The sequence below is a fragment of the Centruroides sculpturatus genome, unplaced genomic scaffold (genome assembly GCF_000671375.1).
Source record: "Centruroides sculpturatus isolate CEXI.00-Female unplaced genomic scaffold, Cexi_2.0 scaffold1835, whole genome shotgun sequence".
Classification (NCBI taxonomy): domain Eukaryota; kingdom Metazoa; phylum Arthropoda; class Arachnida; order Scorpiones; family Buthidae; genus Centruroides; species Centruroides sculpturatus.
Window position 1 is genome coordinate 17,858 of NW_019385943.1, and position 24,689 is coordinate 42,546.

A 24,689-nucleotide genomic window follows, 5' to 3' on the forward strand; every position below is an offset into this window, starting at 1 on the left:
TACAGATATATATATACATATGCCATATTTATAGGCCTATACTAAACTCTTTTTTTAATTGAATGAATTTTTGGATGATGATTGTTAAATATTTCAAATGAATTTTAAATAAAGTTGTAAAATATTGACACATGATTTTTGCTGAATAAAGTTTAAATAGCAAAGTCAGGTATTTTTAAAATACACTTCGTAAACAAAAGGATTTATTTTTAAATGAAATTTGAGAATTATGAAAATTTTGAATGCTTTAAAGACATTAATCTAGCGATGCACATAAAAAAAACGACAAAAGATATTTAAAAACAAATAATTTTTACTATAAAATATAATAACATAAGTATTTTCTTTAATTAATACTGTTTCAAAGTTTAAATATATAATTGTTAGAAATCGTTACAATTCCAGGATGCAATTTTTAATCATATTTTTAATTTATTTTATTTAAAATATATGCTCTCCACCTCAAATTAGTAGTGGCTTGCCCCTGTACATTATACTTTTGCTTTATCAATAGAGTCATGCCGGGTCATCTATCTAACACCTTTCAGAGGAAGTTTTGATTTGAAATAACGTGATTTCCAGTTCGTATTGGAAATTCTTATATACTTAATCGGACCTCCTGCCCCTAAGGTTTCCATATTTGTTCTCTTCTTTCATTTATCTAACTCTATTCTTGAGATTAAGGAAAAATAGACAGGTAGACGAACGACAGTAAGAATTTATAGGTCTACAATTTTTAAAAATTGCAGCCCAATTAAGATTAAGAATAATCATTCCAAAACGGTTAACTCTTAATAAAAAATAAATGTCATTAACATAAAAACGTAATAAACAAATAATAAATGCAAACTAACGAAAATAAACTTATAGAAAATTACTTCAATTACTATAATATAATTTATATTAATTTTAACTTTCGAATGATTCCATTCTAAAAAGTTGAATCCTAAGTAGGATATAGATTATGTAAAGTTATATAAAATAAATGCGATTGATCAAAATAGAAATAAAAGTAGAAAGTTTTCCTTTCTTCTAAATTTCCTATACCAAAATAAATGTTCAATACCCTATACTTCAAGCATTATGAAATCCAGCAATAATAATCCATCGCGCGTTATTTTCTGGTGAAAACAAGCCAAAAGTTTTATATCTTTTTCGTTCATACAATATATAAACCGAATTTACAATAATATCACAACAGGAAATATTTGTTTTTATTCTAAAAACTAACAACATTTTCTTGTTTTGATTTATTTTTGATGGAGAGAACTTCCAAGTCTTATTGCCTTCCCCATACTCTAATTGAAATATCGTTTTAACACGTTTTAATTGTTAACAGAATAAATTATTTACTGTCTTAGTAAATTTTTTCACATTTACACGTCACTAAAACTGATTTTGTAAATTTAAATCACATGGTTTCAGACACTTTGAAATCCGTGGAGTAATGAAATTTAAAGCTTTTAATGTAGTAAAAACGCGCGTAAAACAGATGAATTAATAATAAATTAATTAAATACAGAAAATTTTCATTATTTAAGTAGCATAAATTCTCTCAATTTCGCTTTTATTTTTAGCTTTTGTTAATGAAAACAGATTTTTTCTTAAATCTTTTCCATCATCGCGCAATAACGAGTTAAATAGGATTATCTGATCGACACGATGTTTGAATAAGAAATGAGAAACTGAATGATGGAAAATTAAATTTTGGATATTATCTATTGAGTTTATTACTGTATATTATTTTATATGATGTATAAATTTTAAGTTATTAAATTTATTAAATGCATTCTCGCGAGTTTTCTTAATGGAATAATAAAATCTGCATAAACAAAACAAAATAGTCCGTCGAGGTTTTGTTCAAAATTTCTTTAAAATTTCTGTCTGGATTTCTTAATTTCGGTAAATGATTTTAAAAGTCGATTGAGTTGATGGGATAAGACAATGCGACACGTGGGAGTATCGCTTCCTGGGATGACTTTATATAGAAAACTGGCTCTTATTTAAGTTAGATGGAAAACACGTGAAGAAAGTCCGAAAAACTTCACGTTTATCAGGCGTCAACCACCTACTAAATATCAATGTTCAGTATTGGCCTTTTTGGACTTGATTAAAAGTAGGCTAATACTAATAATGTATAATATAACAGATTTCTAATTAATTATAATAATTTTTAGTTTCTCATAATACAGTAGAGCCTCGAAAACTCGGCACTCGATAACCCGGCACTCCGGATAACTCGGCCATATCTTGGCAGGGCACGAAAATCCTTAGTTAATTAATTTTCATTATAGACAGCTTTATAAAAGTATAAAAGCTCTCATAAAGTATTTTTCTGAGGTCTGTCTTATCAGGTAAATTACTGTACACAGTGTATTCATTAATTTTCATTTTCATGTAGTAAAGGCTCTATGCCTTCATAAAGGACGTACTTTTCCTTTGTTTAAGGGTATTTGGGCAGTTTATTCTCTGTTGTATTCTCAAGCAAACAATACATGCAAGTACAATACAATATTTTCTGAGGAAACACGCATACTTATCCTTTTTTAACCCCATTCCCGATAACCCGGCATTTTCAAACTCGGCCACCCTTCGGTCCACATTAGGCCGAGTTTTCGAGGCTCTACTGTATTAATTTCGTATGATTTAATTTTAAGATTACGATGTAGTTTTGAAATATAACGATTTTCAGTTTAAATAATAATATGTAATATTAATAAATTTTAAAAAATAATCATTTTTATTTCAAATTTATTTCAATTCAAATAAATCTCCCACAGAATAGACTAATTTATAAAAAAATAATTATGTAAAATCATTTAATAATAATATAAAATAAATTTGTCGTTCGATTACATAAATGATTACAAATATTTATCAATAAAAATTTATATTATATTTTTTCTTAAGGTTTTAATTTAATTTTACACTTAACAAAGTTTTAGAAGAGGATTAAAACGTCGCCATTTTGTCTGAACTTCTTTCAAAAGGATTGAAAATATCTAAGTAAGTTGTTTTAACTTTCAAATAAAAAGAAGGTTTAGAATAGCTAAACATATTTTTTCTTTCGTGATATTTTTTATTGGGTTATTTTTGTTGCAGACACGATCTGACTTATGCTCGTTAGGGAAAAGATGGCTCTATTGTCTTTAACTCTGTATGAGTCTCCTGATTTTCTATAGCATAGGTTATTTTTTCTACAGCTATAATTATGATTCCATTCGAAATACGAAGTTCATTCCTGTTTAAAATCTGTTTGTGTTAATGACAAAGTGGTAAATCAAAAACAAATGAAGGAGAAAATCTTCAAAATCTAACCAAGAACATAATAGTAATAATTTAAATATTTTTCTGCTTTTTTAATTTTAATATACGATGGTGTAATAATAATCCAATGTAAAAATTGAATAATAGAACTCTTATTAAATATCAATTTTTGCTAATATATTCATTATTTTTATGTTTTAGCAAATAAAAAATGTGGAATGTATAACTGACCTTTATAAATTTTGTACAAATTAAATCTAACATCACTTATTACTTTTTAGAATCAAATTAATTAATTTATGATTAAATGGAAATTTTATTAATCTTTATTTGATCTTTGAAAACTATATTTTTTTTTTTGAATTTATATATTGAAACTTACGAATCGTATATAACATTCTCTCTAAATAGAATGCATAGATCTAAAAGATACATTCCCCTCCAATGATTTTGTATTATACACAATTCTTCATGGATTGAATATTATTATACCTATAATAATAATATTATGAGATCTTTCTGTAGGATTTTATAAAGAAATAATATATAAAAAATGTATAAAGATTAGATAACAAATTTTATTTATTTCACAAACATATTAAGTATAAAATGTTTTCTTTATATCTTAATTTATCTGTAACTAATGTAAGTTTATATTCTTTTGTTTAATTTTAGTCGTTAAACTAGGAATTAAGTTTTATATTTTACATAAAAATTACCACAATTAAAAAGTATTATATAAAAAAAATTGAGGACAAGTTTCCAATTGATGATCCTTTTTTACTCGGGAATAAAGTATCTGATTCCTCCTGGGAATTGTGACCCATTAGTTTAGATATTATTATAGAGTGATAAAATATTCATTTCAATGCATATCTTTTTCCATATATAATAATAATAATATTTTTTACTAAAACATATTAGAAATTATCATCTTTTTTTAAATAAATTGGTTATTTAAATTTTAATGCATCGTCAAGTGACTAAGAATTTAGAGCAATTAAATATTTAAATCTACGTGAATTACGCAAGGCGATTCTAAAAAATGAATTTATATATAAAGAATATTTCTTTATTTATTTATTATTTATTTTAATAATGTTTTCAAATAAATTAAAACGATAAACCGATGACTAAACGGAATGTTTATACCGAGATATTGATGCTTTGGATATCTCATCTTATTGAAAACACAGAGGATCGCGATAACAAAATACATCATTTTTCAACAAACTTTTTGTGAAAAGAAAAGACGAGAAAAAAGATAATCTTTCACCTCTTTTAAGTAATTCGATCAATCATTTTTTGGAACAATTCTTGAACTATTTCACTTAAAAAAAGCTAAATAATTACCTCATATGCATCTTCTTCATTCATCCAATTATTGTCTGTCCTATCCAATTATTGACTCTCGCCAGAATTAAAAAAAAAAAAAAAAAAGAAAAAATTCTGAGTATTATCGCAAAGTTATTGAATTAATTAATAATTTAAAAATTTTATTAGATATTTCCAATGCACTGAAATAAATATTAATTGTTTTTGGTTCTTTCTTCTTTTAATGAACTTAAGAAAGTTGATAAAAAATAAACAGATTGCACTTCTATCCGAATCCCTTTATGCAACTTTAATCCTACTTTATATCACAATAACAGGATTTAATTGCATAATTTAATATAAAATACTTCATTAATTTTCAAAGGAAGATTTAATCGTTAATTACGATGAACGTATCTTTACTTTATTTACGTTTATTAATCATTAATAATATTTCTGCTTTATTTAATGAACATTAAATGTTATTAATTTACATTTTATCATATGTAGAGATGGCCAAAATTTTAATAAATGAAAAAAAAAATGACTTCAGTGACACATCCGGGATGCTTATCAGAAATGAATATCTTTAATTTTCATTTAAATTATTTTGAACGATACATTTAATTTAATTTCACATTTTTCCATCACATTTTCAACAGTTTAATACAGTTCTTTTGGTTTAATTCGATTAAACGCAAATATTGTTAAAATTATTAATTTTATTCGTAAATATTTATGTAAATTAAACAGAATTTTATTTGTATATCTATTTTATTTAATCTATTTACAGAATAAATATTTTGAAAGAGTTTTAACTATCGTTGTATGTATATAAGTTATATATATATATCAATATATAGCCTATATAATGATCTGTTCATATAATTTGTTCATCGTTTTCTCATATAAATAAAAACTATACATATAATTAAATGTTCGAATTAACTACCGTATGTAAGAAATGTAGGGATAAAATCACATCCGTCAGTCAACTAAAAGTTCAGCCATGAAAAAATAGAAGTATTTATCCCCATCGAAAAGGTAAGCCAACCGGTCTTGAGTTAACATCACTTGCAACTGGTTGTACAAAAGTATTTTCGGAGGGAGATTTCCAATATGCCAGAAACGACAATGCTCTTTTAGTTTTGATATCTTGGTGGATGAAGTTCCATCTCCTATATAAATTCAACGAAGGGTTTTCTGCATTTCCAATTTTTGAATACGATACTCGATGCATTCCATTTACAGTCCTTTCGGAATTGAGGATCAGCGTAGACGTCATTAAACAGATGAGCAACAGCGTCAACGAATGTAGGGAATACGCCAACATAACTGTAATTAAATGAAATATATACATATATATATCAAGTTATTATCATATCATAGTGGAATTTTACAAAAGGAAACAGATATATTAAATACGAAATCGAGTAAAAATATTATTACAACAGAGATTTATAAAGTAGAAGTACAAAATTAAAACGGGCGCAAAATGTAAAGAAATATTATTCTTTCAACCTATATTTCATCGGTAATAATATGTGCATTAGTGGTTACGATGATAGAAATCTCAGTCGAGTGAAGAGTATTAAACAGAGATTACTTTGTGAATAGGACGTCATTCTATTGAACGCTTGGCTATAAAGGATGACTAAGCGTTTGTTTGTTATGTAAATTCCTTTTCACTTAAAAAAATAATAATAAATATTTGCAATTTTCATCTTTTTCTTTCATTAATAAAAATGCTCCGTCAAATGAGTATTTTTATTGTAATAATTTTTACAGTTGAGCAAGAATATAATTTTAAAGATGCGGTCGAATCTAAATAAAATAATCGCAATTCTAATGTCAGTTTAAATTTAGATTGATATTTTAATTAATAAATTGTTCTTTAATTGTATATTGTGTGTATTAAATTTCGAATGTATACTTTTATAAAATTATTCGAAATAGATGAGTCATGAACAGAGTTCTTCAAAAAATATGTTATCACTAATATGGATAATTGTTATTTGCATACTTCTCCATCATGCGCAATTGTGAATCCAATAAAGTACGGTTCTACAATCCCTGCCATACATGTGTTAACATTTTTTTGAAGCCACTTTGTAATGGATAAAGGATAAAAGTCTATAATTTACAGAGTAATTGAAAATATGAAAATATTCTAAGAAAATTATCTATTTTAAGTGAGCATTTACTAATTTTATCTGTGTGTTTATATTAATATGTATATTGAAAGAAATTAATTTAGGTTATAAAGAATATAAAGAAGAATTAGATTATATTGTTAAGAAAGTAGGTTATAAAGGAAAGTAAAGATAAATTTTAACTCGTACTGTATCATGAATTAAACAAATATCAACTTTACATAAAAGTAATAAAATTAAATACATTCTATTGATATAAAATTTGATTATTAAAAATGAAATTTTATATCAATAGTATCTGATCTTAGAAGTGGCAAATTGCAAACCTATTTTTCTCATAATCATAAAAAGTTTTTCTCGACTAAGACTTGCAAAATTACATAAATAATAAAATAAAATGAATATACAAGTAAAACCAAAATTTAAGAGCTTTTCAAATGTAGAATTTTAACCATGGTAACATTTATGACAAAGTCTACGCATATTTTGTTCGACTCCTTTTTAAGAATTTTTAAATTTATTTATTACATGAAAACTCCTAAGCATTTTTTTAACTTCAGGTGTTAATTTTTTTTATAATCTAAAGAATTCTCTCACCTAGTTTTGTATGAGTTACATACAATACTTAAATCCATCCTTGCTCTATAGCTTCTTTGTGTTTCTGAATAATCTATCTTTTTGATGCATCTACATTGATTAAAGTGTATAATCAACTGTAAGAAGTCGGTAATAAATCACTATACTGAAAATCATTGTATAGTCAATTAATATATCTGATATTAATTAATTAAAAAACTTNTTTTCCTCTTATCTTTACTAAAGAATTAAAATTTAAATATAAGCATAGTTTGTCGATAGAAAATCATTATTATGCTTCGATCAAACTTAAAGAGAGTATAACTTATTCAACGATAATAACTTTATTTTTTATCTTGCGTTTCCATAGAAGCCCGTTACATCTATTGTTTCCTCGTTTCTAAGTCATAAAATTTAATCTTTTATAAATCGTATCGTATCACTTAACGACAGTAAAACAAAAAAATAAATTGAAAATTCTTAACATTTTAATTTATTTAAATCTAAAATGTTTAATTTTAAAGCTACTATAAAAAAATGTTAACTGCTTCATTCTATTAACAAAAGATTTTAATATAAAATAAAATATTCTATTATAAAACCTCGACTTAACACTACTCTGGGTGAGGGGTATTCGTTAAATCGGGGTTTTACTCTACTGATTTAATGAAAATTAAATAAATTTAATTTATACTTTTAAATAGTGGATGGGTGTATTTCAATACTTCTAAGGCTTTTTTAATATGTAAATTTCACGATATTATTCAGATATGCGACATTTTTCGTTCAATAATAATTATATGTAAATTAAAATAGTTCCAACGTGTCAGCATACAATATACTAATTAAGGTGTTTGTCATTCCACTTCAATTATCGGATGTAATAACAGCAATACCTAAGTGAATAAATCACTAAAATAATTGTTAATTTAAACACATTTCATTCAAATTTGTAAGTTTCCACTTGCTTCCGTTTTATCTGTCGATCTATCGAAATTATTCCTGCTTGTAATTTTGTTTAGCAACAACTGAACCTTAGTTTTGATAGAAAAAAATTTCCTTTTACATCACTTTTTTTTTCTTTTCCATGTCTGAAAACGTCATCATCAGCTGCATCCAGTCATTCCTATTTCATGTTTTCAGATTCCACAATTTACTTTTTTTTTCTGTTTACTTTAGTAAAATATCTTTTGTCAGCAAAAAGTAATAGTAACAAATAACTTGGTTAAATATTTTCCAATATATTTCATATTTATTTAATTATTGTATATTGATATATGGGAGATGATGTGGGTGTTGGATCCGCCGAAAGCTGTAGGAATAAAATTTAAACTAAAAAAAATTATTAAAACAATAAATAAATAAACGGTATTTCACGGGGAGAATGCTTTAATTTTTCTTCATTTTGATTGTACCTTTTATTGATACATTCTCCCAGATCACCCTTAGTTAGGCCACGTATATTGTCGATGAATGTAATCCTTTGGTTAAAATACAGTATATATCTTTTCCTTTCAGTATTTAATTTATTTCAAAGTTTAAATTACATAAATAAATATTTTTAAAGTAGTTAAAAAGTTTTATTAATTAAAAACAAAAAATAAATTTATAATAATTTTTAAATAACCATTAAATACTTATTTCGTTATAAAAATCGTAATGTTTTTTATTTCTTGAAAATAAAATACTGTAAATCCTCTAATAGACGCCCAGGAATCTATTGGACAGAATATGCTTAACTATCCGGCCTATATAAGAAGTCCAGCGTCTAGCTAAATACATTCTGGCAGAATTCTTCATCCAAACTAGTGATAAAAAAGTGGGAAATACGGTTTAACCTTTTTTCTATCATATTTCCCTCACCCGTTCTAGCCTAAATAATGCAAATTCCGGGTAATTCACAAGAACTTTTCCTTTTTATTTAAAATAAAAGTACACTACTATACAACAACATTACTACCGTAAGCATAAAGTTATTACGACTTAGTTACTTTTCATGAATTTTTCCAGTATGGATAAAGCAAGAAAAATCTTCATTCGGGTGAAAATTTTTCTTGCTTTATCCATGGAGACACGGTTATTTTTCTCTCATTGCTCACAGATCCAGTGTAAAACCTTTTCTTCTTCTCTGGTCTTATGCCCTCCTCCTGTCAGCCTCTTTGCTTCGCTCTTATTCTTTATGGTCTTAAGAGAGTCACGTTTACTCTTCCACTCGCCAATTCCCTTTGGATGCACTTTGAACTTTCGCGCTGCTGCTTCTCCGGAGTATTATTTTGCTTACGTAACTGCGTTCAGTTTGAAGACAACGCTGAATTACACGACTCGACATCTAGTTCACTGATCTGTGTAAAGTGAAGAATTCGAAATAGAAAATACAGGAAGATGCGCCCACTCAGGCATTATCTGGTAAATAATACGTGGGTGGGCGCATCTTTCTGTGCTTTCCGGATTCTTCAGTTGTGCCATATGTCATAGCAAAAACATTTTTCATGGGTTTTCACAGGAAAATTACCATAGCACGCACAGAACACGCTGCGCTTAGGAATTTAACGACACCCGCCGTCTATTGCAATAGTTTAAACTAAATATCCGACATTTATTGGAGGATTTACTTCTATTTCATTGTTTTAAATCTAATTATTAATATCATACAGTATATCGATTATAAAAATTAGATACTTTGATTTACAAATTGCATGGTTTTATAAAAGATGTTTATAAGAAAATATTTTTGTACACCATTATAACAGAATGCCATTAAATTTTTAAATATGTAAAGAATTTTTTAAATGAAACATCTTATATTCATTAATATTTTATCTCAATTTTATTCTTGATCTTGCAAAAATGAATACAGTAGAGCGTCGATTTTCCGAAAGTCAATCATCCGAAAGAATTCCAGTTGGCAAATTTAAATTTTCGCCAGTGCTGTGGCGCTTCAATCTTTGGCTATGTCTTGGGCTACTCAAATATTTTATGTTTTTGATACTAAATTAACATCTGAAGTATAATTTTTTATTATTGTTATATTTTTCAATATATTAATTTAGTTTGTACAAAATAAAAAAAATTTTTAACGATACAATAGTCTTTATTAAGCTTAACATCGACGAAAATTCAACGCGAAGCGACACGCAACGGAGAAAAATTTCGACATCGGATACGTTAAACTATTTTTTCGTACGTAAATCAGTTATAGTCCCCAATTGATTCGGAAAATCGACGCTCTACTGTATTTTTAATTGAAAAATATTTTGTAGATTACGTTAAGAAAAATTTCTATTTAAAATATGTTTTTAAAAGTAATAGATACATATTAATTCTGTGATTTTTTTCTGATGTGTAGAGTTATAAAAAATAATGAAAATTATACTAAGTTACTAGTTTGATTTTTAATATTGTCACCAAAGCGAATCCTACTCAAATAATTAAGTTCCATGATATTGTAAAAAAAAATCTTTAATAAAAACTTCTTTTTATATCCACTGTTTGTAAATTTGTCTATTGTATTCATTTTCATTCAAAGTAATTTCTGTTTTATTCTATTGTAAGATAGAAGTTACTCTCCCAACAGCATCTTGTTTGCTCTTGAGATGTAAATGGAGATGTTTTCTATCATACCTATTAATTCTTTATTGTCAGTGCTTTAAAGCTCCAGTATCGAAGTATTTGAATAATATTCTAAAAAATTTACAGTAAAGTAGAATCGAGTTGGGATTTAGGCTTTTCCTCAATAATAATATATTTATAAATTTATGAGAACAAATAGATTTTTGCCATCATAAAAATAAATATTTTAAATTTAAACCATTATCAATAAATTAACATTTTAAATTAAAAATTTGATTCTTGTGTGAATTAATAAAGCTAAAAATGTTCATGGATCAGTATAAAATTTTAATTAATTTTGTCGACGATTTAATTATAACTGTAATTCTTTAAACAAATGTAGATATTAATTCTTAACTTGCATCTATATCTATAACTTGCAAGAATTAATCACAGAATGACTTCTTTATACATAGTTTATGACACGATACTTTATAAATACGTTATACATTTTCTCAAGAGAGATACAAGAGCATAACAAAGTATTCTAATGAATCAAACATCAAAATGTAAGAAAGCAGAAGTTATTCTCGTCATAAATTTGTACATAAATAAAAAATAAATGTAAAAAATATTCATTTCGATTTAGTTATTATAATGTTGGTATAGCAGATACATAATCATCTGTGATATTAAAATAGGTAGGAATTAATCAAGATTAATTCCTGCCTATTTTAATATCACAGATGATTAATTTAATTCCCGTCGTTGCAACAGGTCATGCGTTAGTTATGTCTTTTACTTCAGAAGAAATAAGTAAAAAATTAGTTATTTTATCAAATCGCTTTCTATGTGTTTGATTCAAATAACATAAGTTGAGAGATTCCTTTTTTTTTTTGTTTTTTCAAACATTTTATGGAATTATTAATTTTTATAATTACGTTTGTTTATTTAATGCAATGATTCGCGGATTCTCGGTTGTTTTAAAAACTTGTTGAACCTCAAAATTAATCAAGAATTTGACGGCTCTATACGGTTGAGGAGTTAGTCTGCTGCTCTTAGGGACCCGGGATTGAATTCAAGCGATTGAAAAAGCCTAGGAATATTTAACAAGTCTCTAAATTTAACAATTAATTGTTTATAAAACTACTGTCAAGTTTATATTAAACTTTTACACGTGAATATCATTTGTTGATGATGTTTTTACATAATTCTACAATGTATAAAAAAATTATGCCGCTGATATTAAAGAAAAAATTTATTTATGCAACTTTTGTGTACTTTAAATGTGTACTTTAGACTTTAAAATAAAATGGTTATTCTTTTTCGGCTGTTATATATAACAGAGAAGAAGTATGGCGATCGGTCAAAAATTACGCTCCAAGATTTTTAAATTTTTGGACTAGGGAAGGTCGCCTGACGTCGAGAAAGGCAAAAACATTTGGGGGATTTTCTGTATCCATGAATGTTTGTGTAGAAAGAAGATTTTATTTACCCACTTTGAAGCTTAATAACTCCTATGCGTTCTGTCGAAAATTTCTGAAATTTTATAGAGAGGTTTCTGTATTAGGGATTGGTGCTATTAAATTTTGATGGTTAAAGGTCGAGGGATGGGGAGAAAGAACGGTCGTATATCATATCTCGAATGGGAGACGAATTTAATGAAAATTTTATTCATTATTAACATTTATAATTTTTTAAATGAAACTTCTCTCTACTCTTAAAATTAGTTTTATAATAATTAATAATATAAAAACATTTTAAAATAAAATTTCATAGAAGATGACGCAGTACACAATTTTTAATTCATGCCGGGAAAGTTAGACAACTAGTTGCTGGATATANATAAAAACATTTTAAAATAAAATTTCATAGAAGATGACGCAGTACACAATTTTTAATTCATGCCGGGAAAGTTAGACAACTAGTTGCTGGATATAGACCTATATATAAATATTGAATAATTACAATTAAAAATTCATCTGTTGTGATGCTTTTTCTAACAAAAATTTATGAACAAGCTTTCAAATTTCATACGTTTATAAAAGAAATAGTGAAAAGTAATTAGAAATTTAATGAGAAATGACACTTTATTCATTGGATAATGTTTTTTATTATTATTATTATTTTGTGATTCATGAAGAAGGAAGAAGAAGAATGAATTTTTACACAAAAACTTCTATAATTACGCAGTCTTGGCAGGAATCACGTGACGCACCGATATAAATAGTTGCTCTGTAGGCAAGATCTGTTAATGACAATGTCATTAAGTGACGTTGCCCTATTAGAGAAACTGGTTTTCAAAACAACAACAGTGCACCAAATGCATTAAAAGACTTTCTAAGATTAAAGGAAATAGCCCAAGACTGAAACAGTGTTAATAAATTGATGGCCAAACTTAAGGAGATTAGTTGCTGTTAAATATGAATGGAAACAGAAATTGTCATCGAGAAAGTGGTTCACGATATTATAATTATCGCAGAGAAGATTCACTAATTGATGTGTAAGAAAACACTTGTTTATGAAGTAATGTATAGTATTTCGTTTAGACTTAAATTTTTCTTATTGTATTTCCAATGTTTCAGTAATTATTCTTCAAATCCTTACTTTAATGAATGGGGCCTTTCATTGGACCACTTTGTAGATAAATGAAATTCATTTTTTAGTGAAGAAGTAATTAGAAATAACTACAAAAATTGGATAATTGAAAATCTCTGTGCATGCTACAAATAAATGATTAAAAGAGAGCCTAACATTCACGAAAAAGCAAACCAGATTCGTACTCAAGCTAAAAATTCAAGTACTCAATGCTCTTAGAGAAAATATCTGAAAGATTCCTTGTACCCATAAAAAGTTGGTAAAATTTTCCAAAAACTGCAATTTTACTCTTCTAACGAGATACGAGCGAAAAGTAATTCCCGTTTCCTGATTTCCATTTAGTAACTGAAGAGTTAGCATTAAAGGAATTCAAATAAACCATGAGAAAAACTTTAAAAAAATCTATATTTTCCGCCTGTAAAAAACGGGTAGAAGTATGTTGTTTGTAGAAATCTATAGTGGAAAATATATCTGAACGTATGTAGGAATCTGAGTGAAGTGGAAGTTTGTTTTTTGACATATGTTACAGAAAATCGTAAGATATGAATACTTTTAAATACAATATTAGTTTTAAATATAGCCAATCGTCAGTGTTCCGTTGTAAAATTTTTACCTCTAGATTTAGAGGAAAATTTAGAGGTCAGTTATATTTAGAAGTAAGTGAGAGATTATTGTAAGATATTTTTCTTGAGAGCCAATTATTTTTGTATGTTATAAAAAAAATTAAATTCGAAAGTTAAAAGTTCTTTGACATATTATTACTTTATTGCCATTGGTTAAATGGAACTACAGTGAGCAGATTATAAACAAGATTGCCAGATTTATGGTTTTCTCCAAATTTAGGGAATTTTGATATAAGTTAGGTGAAAAATAATTATTTTGAAAGTCAAATATGAAGTGAAAGAAAAACCTGCTAAAATTTTGTTCTTTTAAGACGAAGGACAAAAAAGATCACGTCATCAGCAGCAGGTGTAGAAGTATATGAATGCGAAACTAACGACTAGCATTGAAATGCTTATGAAAATGACATGTTAATTTATTTAAATAAAATGTTTGATGTTTTAAATGGTACAATAGTTGTAGTTATTGCTATAATTTACGTTCTTTAAACATCTTTTGAAACTCAATAATTTAGTCTTTTTCAGAATATTTTCTATCTTACTTAAAGGGTTTTGAAAGTATGCTCCATATTTGGAGGTAAGATATTATACAAAACGGCTACGCTGTGTATTGTAAAGAGTGATTCATAAAGACCCGAACCCAAATTTTTTTATTATAAATCTTAAACGAATAAATGAAAATCGATGGGACTTTCAGGAAAGGTAAGTGGGAGTACGCTTCCTTAAAGTCCCATCGATTTTCATTACATCGAGCATATTACATCATAGTGTTGGAAAAGGCCATCTTCTATTGGGCACATGTCGACATGTCACTGCATGTTGTTGATAACACATGTTGCATTATAAATGTTTTGGATCTAATTCCTCATGTTATCTCTCTAAGACGTCAATCATGAAGGGTTAGTTATACATTCATTGCTTAAGGTTTCATTAATTCATTCCACAAAAAGAAATCTGGGCTAGTAAGATCGAGCAACCGTGACGGCTACAGATTCTTGGAAATGATAAGGTCCTCAAAAAACTTTGGATTGTTCCCATTGACTTCTGTGATGTGTAGCAAGTCGCTCCATCTTTTTGGAAGTAACCACGTATCAGTTCCACATTATCAAGTTGTTCAACAAATTCTGTGGATATTCGCAATATGCAACGGTGTTCAGTGTTTCTCTAAAGAAAAATTGACTGTATCATGCCTCTATTGCCACCTAAAAGGCCTGTTTCAGCACTCGATACGTTCAACATAAGTGGAGGTACTCTTCTTGAAAATCTCTTCAATTTCCATTTATTAGTTTAACATTTATAATAAAAATTTTGGGTTCTGGTCTATATGAATCATCATGTATTTAGTACTTTTAATTTAAAATAAAGCTAACATTGCAAATTGCTTTAAATCTACATCTTTTAGTATATTAATTAATAACAATTACAATTTTAAAATGCTCAAAAATAAATTTAAATTTAAAGTGTTTTCATGAAAATGTATGTTTTCATAATTTGAAATGGTATAAAAGATAATGGACAAACAAACATGAATGTATTTCATTCTCTACGTTTTAAATAAATATGTAAATTGATTGATCATTTATAAATTTAATGAATTTTTAACGTATAATTTTAAGTAAACTCTGAATATTCCGAAAATAAAAAAGATTGCACAATTCAACCTATACTTGACTTTTTAAAAATTTTAACTTCCATTTAAATTAATATCGAATTAAATAATCCAAAAGAAAAAGGGCATCTCAAAAAAGAATCTAATTCAGACTCTCTTATAATAAAAACGTATGGTGCTTTAATGTGGCTAATTATAAAATTTATCCAATAGCGGTTCCAGAAATCTTTAGAGGAGGATGCAGAAAAACAATAAGCCTTACAAAATTTTTTACTACCTGTGGCACACGGAAAAATCCTCAGGAGGTGCAGCTGCGCCCTGCTCATCACTCAAATTAAGGAATAAAAAAAACCCTGACTCTGAGTTACAGTTTCGAGTTGACGAGTTTAACACCAGATTTTGACTTAACGAGACTATAATATGGGAAACCCTACATACTGTTCTCGTGATCTGTACACAATTTCGAGTTAATGCAGTTCGACTTAGCGGAGTTTACTGTAATTTTTTTTTCTATTTGAAATTGTAATACATCTTACTACTAACTCATTCTTTATCGTATATTATCGAAGTATTTGAAAAACTCGGAATATTTTCAAAAGATTTCTATGGTCCAAATTAATAAATCCGATCTATTTTACTTTACTTAATAAATATCAAAGAGACTCTTCAAAACAGTATTTATAAATAAAAAAAAAGAAAAAGAATTTCATAAAAGAATATTCTATTTTGTAAATATGCATCATCGTTATAATAAATGCATTTTTAATTCATAGTAAGTGTTGTTTTTAGGTAATATTAAATTTTTTAGACGTTTGTACTTAAAACGGAAAATAATAATCAAAATTTAATCTTTTCTTTTATATTTGAAATTTTAATAGTAATGAAAAATTGAATGTAAATTGAAATTGACTTTTCTGAATCAATTCTTAACATAAATTTACTTATTGAATTTCTATTCTCTGACTTATAGTTTCCAGAAAACAATGTATTAATACTATTGATATCATATATTTCAAAAATGAAATTTAAAAATTTAGATTTGCATTAGAACTGAGTAATTCACATTTTCGTAATATTAACTCTCTCTTTATGACAAAGTATACCAAGTTTATTTGAAATTCTTACAGAATATAAAAGATTAATCTATTAGCTCTTATAACGGATCTATTTGACAAGATAAATCGCATTAAATATCCAGTAAATATGCTCTCAAGCTTTCAATTTTGAAAAGCTGAAGAACAATGTTAAGTATTTATGTAGTTTTCATATCTTGCGATCATTAAACATGCACGATATTATAAATGTTTTATTTCATAATTCCACTTGATTTATGATGATATATTCACTCAAGAGAAAATAAAAATTGTGGTTCTAATATACATTTCCGTACGACGTTTAAATCTAAATTCATTACACAAATAAAACAACTCTTACAGCATTTACGTTAATCAAAACACGCTACTATTGCAAAACAATATGCATTGTCCCATTGCTCCAAATATTATATTTATTACGTAAAACACTTTTTTAGAGTCTGATACAACTTAAATTCTTGTCCAACAAATATTCTTAAAACATAACAGTTTAGAAGTTATTATTTCATATAATGTGGTAATATAATTCATATAAACTACTACTTTCAAATTGTTTAATCAACTTAAACATTTTATGGAAATATCTACATAAAAAAGAATATTTAAATCTTTATCTTTACGCCCCTCTGATTACGTTTATATTCTTTTTTTGTTTCCTTAACTGTAATTATATTACAATATATATTTGATTTCCACACATTCTTATAACGGGTATTCTATTCTATTATCTCTCCATCATATCTTAGGTTTTAACGATTATTCTCTATAGATTGTTGTAATCGAAAAATACACTATCTTTATTATGAATTTTATTTCTTTAATTTTGTAAATATATATAATTCTTGCTCTTAAATCTTGTCGTGGTTCTATATAGTAGTTTATTAAATAAATATATTTATTTATTCATTTAATTTCTATAATCCGTAATGAATTTATAATTAACCAAAAATAAAATTATACTTTTATTAAATAAAATTTCATTATTTTAGGCGTAGAAATCAGACTATTCCCCCACTTTGTGAGAATATATTGCCTGTGATACTTTCGTTGGAAGTAATGAAATTCTTGGTTTGTTCCTCTAATGATTCTCATTTTACTTATTCTCTTCTGATAAAACCTCTTGGCAATAAAACTTGTTAGAAGAACGTGTAAATATTAAAAATTACTTTCATAATTTATTCAAATATTAAATAAAAATTTTAAAATGTTTATCCAAAAGTCTAAAATCTTTTCTATATTGGATTGCGAGTACTGGACCAAAATTGAGTATCAGCATAGGCCTATATAAGTGGAGTTTATGAAACTCATAAAATTGAAAAACCTGGCTTTTACCTTTGCTTAAAATAGTACTGAAAGGCGGAATATTTCTAAACCTGTGAAAAATGGGAAATATTTTTATAACTTATTCCAACATTTTAAATTTAGTGGAATTTCTCATATAAGTTACCTATCATTTTTATAAGACAAACCTTTGCAAAATGAAAGCCAAAACAGTATCAAAATGGACAATAGAAAAACTAGTTTAAAAAGTCGTTCTCGTCGTAAAGAGTAAGTTTTAGCGATCAAATACTCACTTATGTAAATTAATTCCATTTTCAAAGTCATCAAATCTAGAGAGAATATTTCTAGAAAGTTTTTCTTGTTTCTTTGTTCATATGAAGGATAATTAAGTGCGTAAATCCAATACCAGCGATCGATGAGAAACACAGAATAAAGTCGTTTTGATTGCAAATCACAATAAAATAGACCTACATCATAATATTTTTTTAATACTTTACTAAAGTTTAATTTTTATATTGAATTTTACGTAAATCTATAACTGTGTATTCTTTATATACGACATATACATTATATACATTCTGAAAATCGCTACAGAAATTTTGGATGGGATCGAAAATGCGATATATTCTGTTGAAGTGTGCTTGAAAAATGTTTGGTCCAATGAAGCAGAGAATGATATATTGAAAAACATAATATGACTCTTAGAAACAAATACTGAATGTTTTTATGTCGTTATTGTTACACCATGCATCAATCTGATTTTTCAATATTCTGATAGAAAATTCGAATATAAGTCGCTTTAAAATACCCATAATATAGTAGTTTGCAATATTTAAAAAATGTTGAATATTAATAGTACTTAAGAAAAAAACGAATTAAACAGTAAAAACACGAAAATGGACTCTCGATTTACATTTTAAAAGTAATTATCTACTTGCGAATCTATAACAGTTTAATGTGATGCTTATTAGATAATTTTTTAACAACATATTGTTATTTAAATATTTATTTCATTGTTTTTGAAGTGCAAACCGGAAATGTCGCCATTGTTTCTCTTTCGCTTTAATTGACGATTTCGAGTACTTACAGTGCATTTTTATTTAACACTTTGACGTAATATGCATGTATTTTAACAGTAGTTATATATTTATGAAATATTCTTCTAATTACTTTCGTGTTTATAGTTGTTTGAGACGAAAACGATTTCATTTCCGAACGATAATAATGACGGAGCATCCTATTTTGTTACGATACGGTTCTATTTTACCTTTTAAAATTTACTTCCTTAACTTTTTTAAAGTAAAGTAAACCCTGCTAACTCGGACATCCTTCAACCCTATTAGCGGGTGTTTGTAGATATAGTATATACAAACTGTTTACTAATATATAATGAAACTTTTAATAACAGCAACCGAAACTTTAATCCTAGTCAATACTTTCTATAAATCAAATTAAATTTGAAAAAGAAATAAAATGGAATAACTTTAAATTATAAGCAGTATTATAAACCGTGTCAATAAAACAATATATTTCTATTCAAACATGCCCAATTATATTAAATGCAATACCTTCCACATAGATATATTAAAATCAGTTTAGAAAACATTTATATATAGACAGAAAACAAAAGAATCAATATGTAGAGATTAGTTGTTGGAACAATTGGTTAATATGTAAATGATCTGTCTATATTAGTAATGATAGTCTCTATATTTGTATTAAACAGTTCTGCTCGTGAGCTTATTGCTTATACTTTATATATATATACTTTAATATATATCAATGTATTTAAATAGTTTAAAGTATTGTGAAATGGAAGTCATTTTGTATTAATTTACGGTTTTAAAAAAATTAGAACAAATTTTAATTTTTTTAAATTTTTTTTATTATTGAATTTTTATTTAATTGAGTCCAAAGACAGCTATTATACGTAAACAAATATTCGAAAGAAATGAAAAGAACAGACGCAGAGATTAGATAATTATCGCAATAATAACCAAAACTACTGTTAAATCGTTAGGCTACTGAAAGCAACTATTCGAAAAGAAATTATAAACAAGCTGCCATCTATTTCATTGCAATCTTAATAAACGTTATTCACGAAATCAAAGAAATTTCTTGAACTCCCTGCTTTTGTTTTATAGTTAATTGGACTGCGATTTTCAAATTTCAAACCTATACATTCCCACTGTCGTGCATCTGTCCATTCGCCCTTCGTTAATCTCGAGAACGAAATTAAATAGATGAAAATCCGGACAGATATAAAAAAAGCTTAAGGACCAGAGGCCCCAATTAACTCTATACGAACTTCCAGTCAGGAGCGGAAAGTTAATGATCGAATAGTCACTCCTGACTATCCGATTATTTTATCCTTGATAAATTATAAGTTCCTTTATCGGATTCGAACCCCTATCTCATAGCGATAAGCTAGTGTCTTATCGCATGGCTATCCAGCAGACAATTAAGTTTAATCATTTTTCTTTCTCTTTACGTATCACTTTTAAAATTTTTCTCATCTTTAATAATTGTATTTGTAAATTTACATTGTTTTATATATATATAAATGCTAAAGCGTGAATAGTATGTAATAGTATAGAAAGTATATAATACACATAATTAATGAAACAACATATACAATAAGTTATTCAAATCTATCAAGTGAAGAATGCGGTAAAAAAAGATTATAAAAAATTAAAATTACCGTAGTAACTACAAGTAAGGTTCAAAAAGTAATTCCTGTTTATTAATATAAGTAAATTTAAAACAGATATAATGAAAAATAAACATTTGACTATTGATGCACCATATTTATCTTTTCACAAATGATTTATAAATGAAAACGGTGATTGAACCAATATATAAATTTATACATTATTGTAATATAATTTTTTTATTAATCCGGTAACATTTATGAAAAACTTTTAAAAGTTTTCTAACATAATTTGTTTCATTTTTATAATGTTAGAAGATCGTTTAATAGTTTTAAAAATGGAATCACTGGTATTTTGTATAAGTAGACCTTCAATAAGCGTGAGAGATAAAAATCATCAAAAAATTCATGACTTGATTCAAAGTGATCGTCGTTTAAAAATCAGAGATCTATGAAATATTTGGAATATCCATTCGACGCAATTTTCAATTATCAATGACTTAAGATATGGAAAAAAAGTGGTTCATCAGACTGGAAAGATTTCTAGTTATGGTTAGGTTTTGATGCAGTACCTAGCCTATACTCCTGACTAGATCTATCAGATTTTTTTTATTTGGTCACTTGAAAAGCCATCTACAAGGACAGGTCTTTCAATCATATAATGATCTTAAGAAAACTGAAAAATTGCTGAAGAATGCATGAATCCTCTTTTTACAGAAAGGCCTTCACCTCGTGGAAAGAACGTTGGCTCAAATATGTAAATGAAGATGGGGGTACATAAAATAATTTATTATGTAAATATACCTTTAATTAACTTTAAGATAAAGAGCAAAATTTTTTTGGCTTATTCAGAATTTTTTAATAAACTATATTAAAATTCGTATGCGAATGATATGATAAATTAGAATTTAAAATATTCATGATTTTTTCGTGTAAATAATAGCAGTGCAATACGAAATAAATGGAATTATAATATCATATAAATATATTTCCAATAATCATAGTTCATAATTTATATTAACCTTAGATTTATAAGAGGAAATTGTGTCATAAATCTAAATAATTACCATAATTGTTATATTATTATATTATAGGAATTATTATTAAGTGTTGTTTATTATATTATAGATTACAGTTAATGACTACAAAGACTTATGTTTATAACAAGGCTATGAATTTGATTTCATGTACTGTACTAAATGGAAAATTAAAGAATTTTTTCAGTTTCTTTTCATTAGACAAAAATAGTATTCTGCTAAAAGAAGAAATTCATATAAAATTAACTTTTATTATCATTTTTACAACAATAGTACGTGAAAGAATTAAAAATAGAAGAACGTATTCCAAATTTGTTTACAAAAAGCGCTTATAAATAAGACATTGTAAATAATGAGCGTATCGATTGGTAACAAGTTTCACTTTGAAAGAAAAGCAAAGTTTATTCTGTAAATGCGAAAAATTGATGATAAAAACAGTGATTTTTTTAGAATTTTTACATCTAATAAATAGCATTTGATTGGAATCACCATATGTATACAATTATGTATTGATATATATATTTAAATTATGTTATCACTTTAAATAAGTACTTTAATAAATCACTTTAAACACGTATTCGTAGTGAGCTAATTTTAATCTATCATATAAAAATGTAAATTTATGTAAGTATAAATTATATTAAATATAAATAGAGTAATAAATATGAAATCTAATTATTAATGTAACTTAAAGAAATTGCATGAATAATTAAATCATGTAAATTTTATTTCGTTTCTTTATAATAAAAATTGAGATTTTAGATTTGATTGACTCATTATCAAACGAAATAAATGAGTTGTTTACACGTTAACTTAGATCGTTAAGACCGAATAGGAACGAATGAATCTATCTAGTAAATATTTGATATATTCTAAGAAAAGATCGTATAGAATTTCTTTTCCTTTAGGCAATTGTTTATTGTAATAATATTCTATTTTACCTTACAAACAGGAAGAAATGTTCATCGGCGATTTCAATATTCTGTATATCCGTACAGTACATAATTCTTTGGATGAAATGTGACAGTTTTAATTATGTTTCTTTATTAATATTGTTAATAGTTAAAGATTTGAAGTAGTCTTCTTGAATTAAAATGATGTCGTATTCAATTACTTTATATTTATGTTGCCTTAAGCGTTTTACTAACTTTTTTTCTGTCTATTAAAGAGCTCTCCAAATATTTCTTCTTTATAACAAAAAAGTGTATATATTATTGTATAACAACACCTTCATTTTCATAAAAAAAATTAAGTATTGAATCAATTGAGCACTAATGTTTTATAAATTTGCATTTTTAGCATTTTTATTTACTCTTGATTACAACACGAACGTATGCTTCGTACGTTTAAACTGGCAATAATTATTTAGATTAGAGATGTTTTCGAATATCAAATATATAATAAATTACTTTTATTTTAGGTATGTTTTTAATAATTTATTTTAACTTCTATTAATTTTATTAATCTAGCTATCATATTTTAACCTTTTCGTAAAGTCTTGTTGGATAGCAGTGTATGGAATCACTCGAGTTTAAGTAAAGTCAGAATCTATCTCCATTCAGATTCGTCATTTCCTCTCCCCTTCCTGCTTCAATAGTTTAGTAAAGAAAGTTATAGTAATATAATCCTTCTCTACATTTCAATTTTACTTTAAAAACAACAAAAAACATTGTAAATAATGAAAACATTTATATTATTAATTAGAAAAATCGATAGAAGATTTTAATCTGAAATGTTACTAGCAGAAAAATATTATGAAGTAAAAATTATTAACAACATTCAGTTTCTAATTGTATTAATATTATACCTGCATTAATAAACAAGCATATTATTATTAGATACATTTAGGAAAACGTTTAACACAAGTTTCTCAAATGAATTTTCTGATTGCATTACGCTCTGTATCTATACAAGGAAAACGAATTATTCGTGAATTATAATTGTTAATATTAAATCGATAGGTATGTATCATGTTTATTGTGTAATGTTATGTATATATATATGCATATATATATAATTACATATATATGAAAACACGCAATGCAGCTTATTGTATAGTACGATCATACACGTGTAACTTATTGTAGTCTATGTATTTTAGAATTAGAATTGGAAGCAAAATGTGTACGTAAACTTCGTGATTTAAAAGAAAAGGGAAAAAGACATGCCTAGTTTTTATGTTTATAATTTAATTATGAATAAATAGATTCGAATTTCAGATAAATTGTTTAAAAGCATAAAAGTTGCTATTCTCATAACGTTATCTAAGCCTGAGTGAAAAGAAGTTCTTTCGCATATAACTAAAATATTATGAGTCTAATAACATAATAGTAATCTCATTTTTATGACCTTTATTTTCATATACACTAATAATAAATAGACATTATTAATGCAAACGATAGTGTGATCAGAAAATGACTAGGCTAGTATAAGTTTTTGATACAAAAACCATTAAAGCCATGCTGAGCCAAGTTAAAAGCTAGAAAATAATTTGAAAGAAATAAATATCTAAATATCAAAACCTAAATGCAAAGACGACAGGTTATATAAAGTGGAGAAATCTGAGAGAAAAGCAAATATGTAGGTATCAGAAAATACTTTATATGTTAATATTTAGGGAATTCGATCCCGGTCCTTATTTCTAATCCCGGGATTTCGGGATTATACTTATTCAATCCCGGGATTATTTCGGTATTGAGGGTTAATAAAAAATAAGAAAATCTTACAGAAATCAAAAATCAAAATTTAGACAAAAATCAACGTATTTTACGGTATACACCTAGTTAATTTAATCACTCTAACTAATCAGACTTAGAGTCAGACTAACCAGACTTAAAATCACTGTTTCATGTTAAATTTATTCTTTTTTAAGCATCACTGACATCTCTTTAAACTCACATAAATTGAAAAAACCTTTATGTAACAAACTATGCAAATAAAC

The 24,689-nt window shown here is 26.3% G+C and overlaps 1 protein-coding gene across 7 annotated transcripts in view; it reads right to left on the bottom strand.

Annotated features, from left to right (window-relative positions):
• Positions 1–5,398: 5,398 nt before the first annotated feature.
• LOC111612729 overlaps positions 5,399–24,689 on the bottom strand; it is a 47,457-nt gene continuing 28,166 nt past the window's right edge. For 3 of the 7 annotated variants that reach the window (XR_002754664.1, XR_002754665.1, XR_002754666.1), the window contains one exon: positions 5,399–5,916. Coding sequence is in view for 1 of the 7 variants with exons in the window: in XM_023353972.1 (XP_023209740.1) it covers positions 5,609–5,916; positions 6,188–6,206 (327 nt within the window). In the remaining 6 variants the exon portion in view is untranslated. Of the gene's footprint in view, positions 5,917–6,056; positions 6,244–15,744; positions 15,749–21,488; positions 21,501–24,689 lie in introns of those variants that run through there. The other 4 variants (XR_002754668.1, XR_002754663.1, XR_002754667.1 and 1 more) reach the window with 4 other exon arrangements.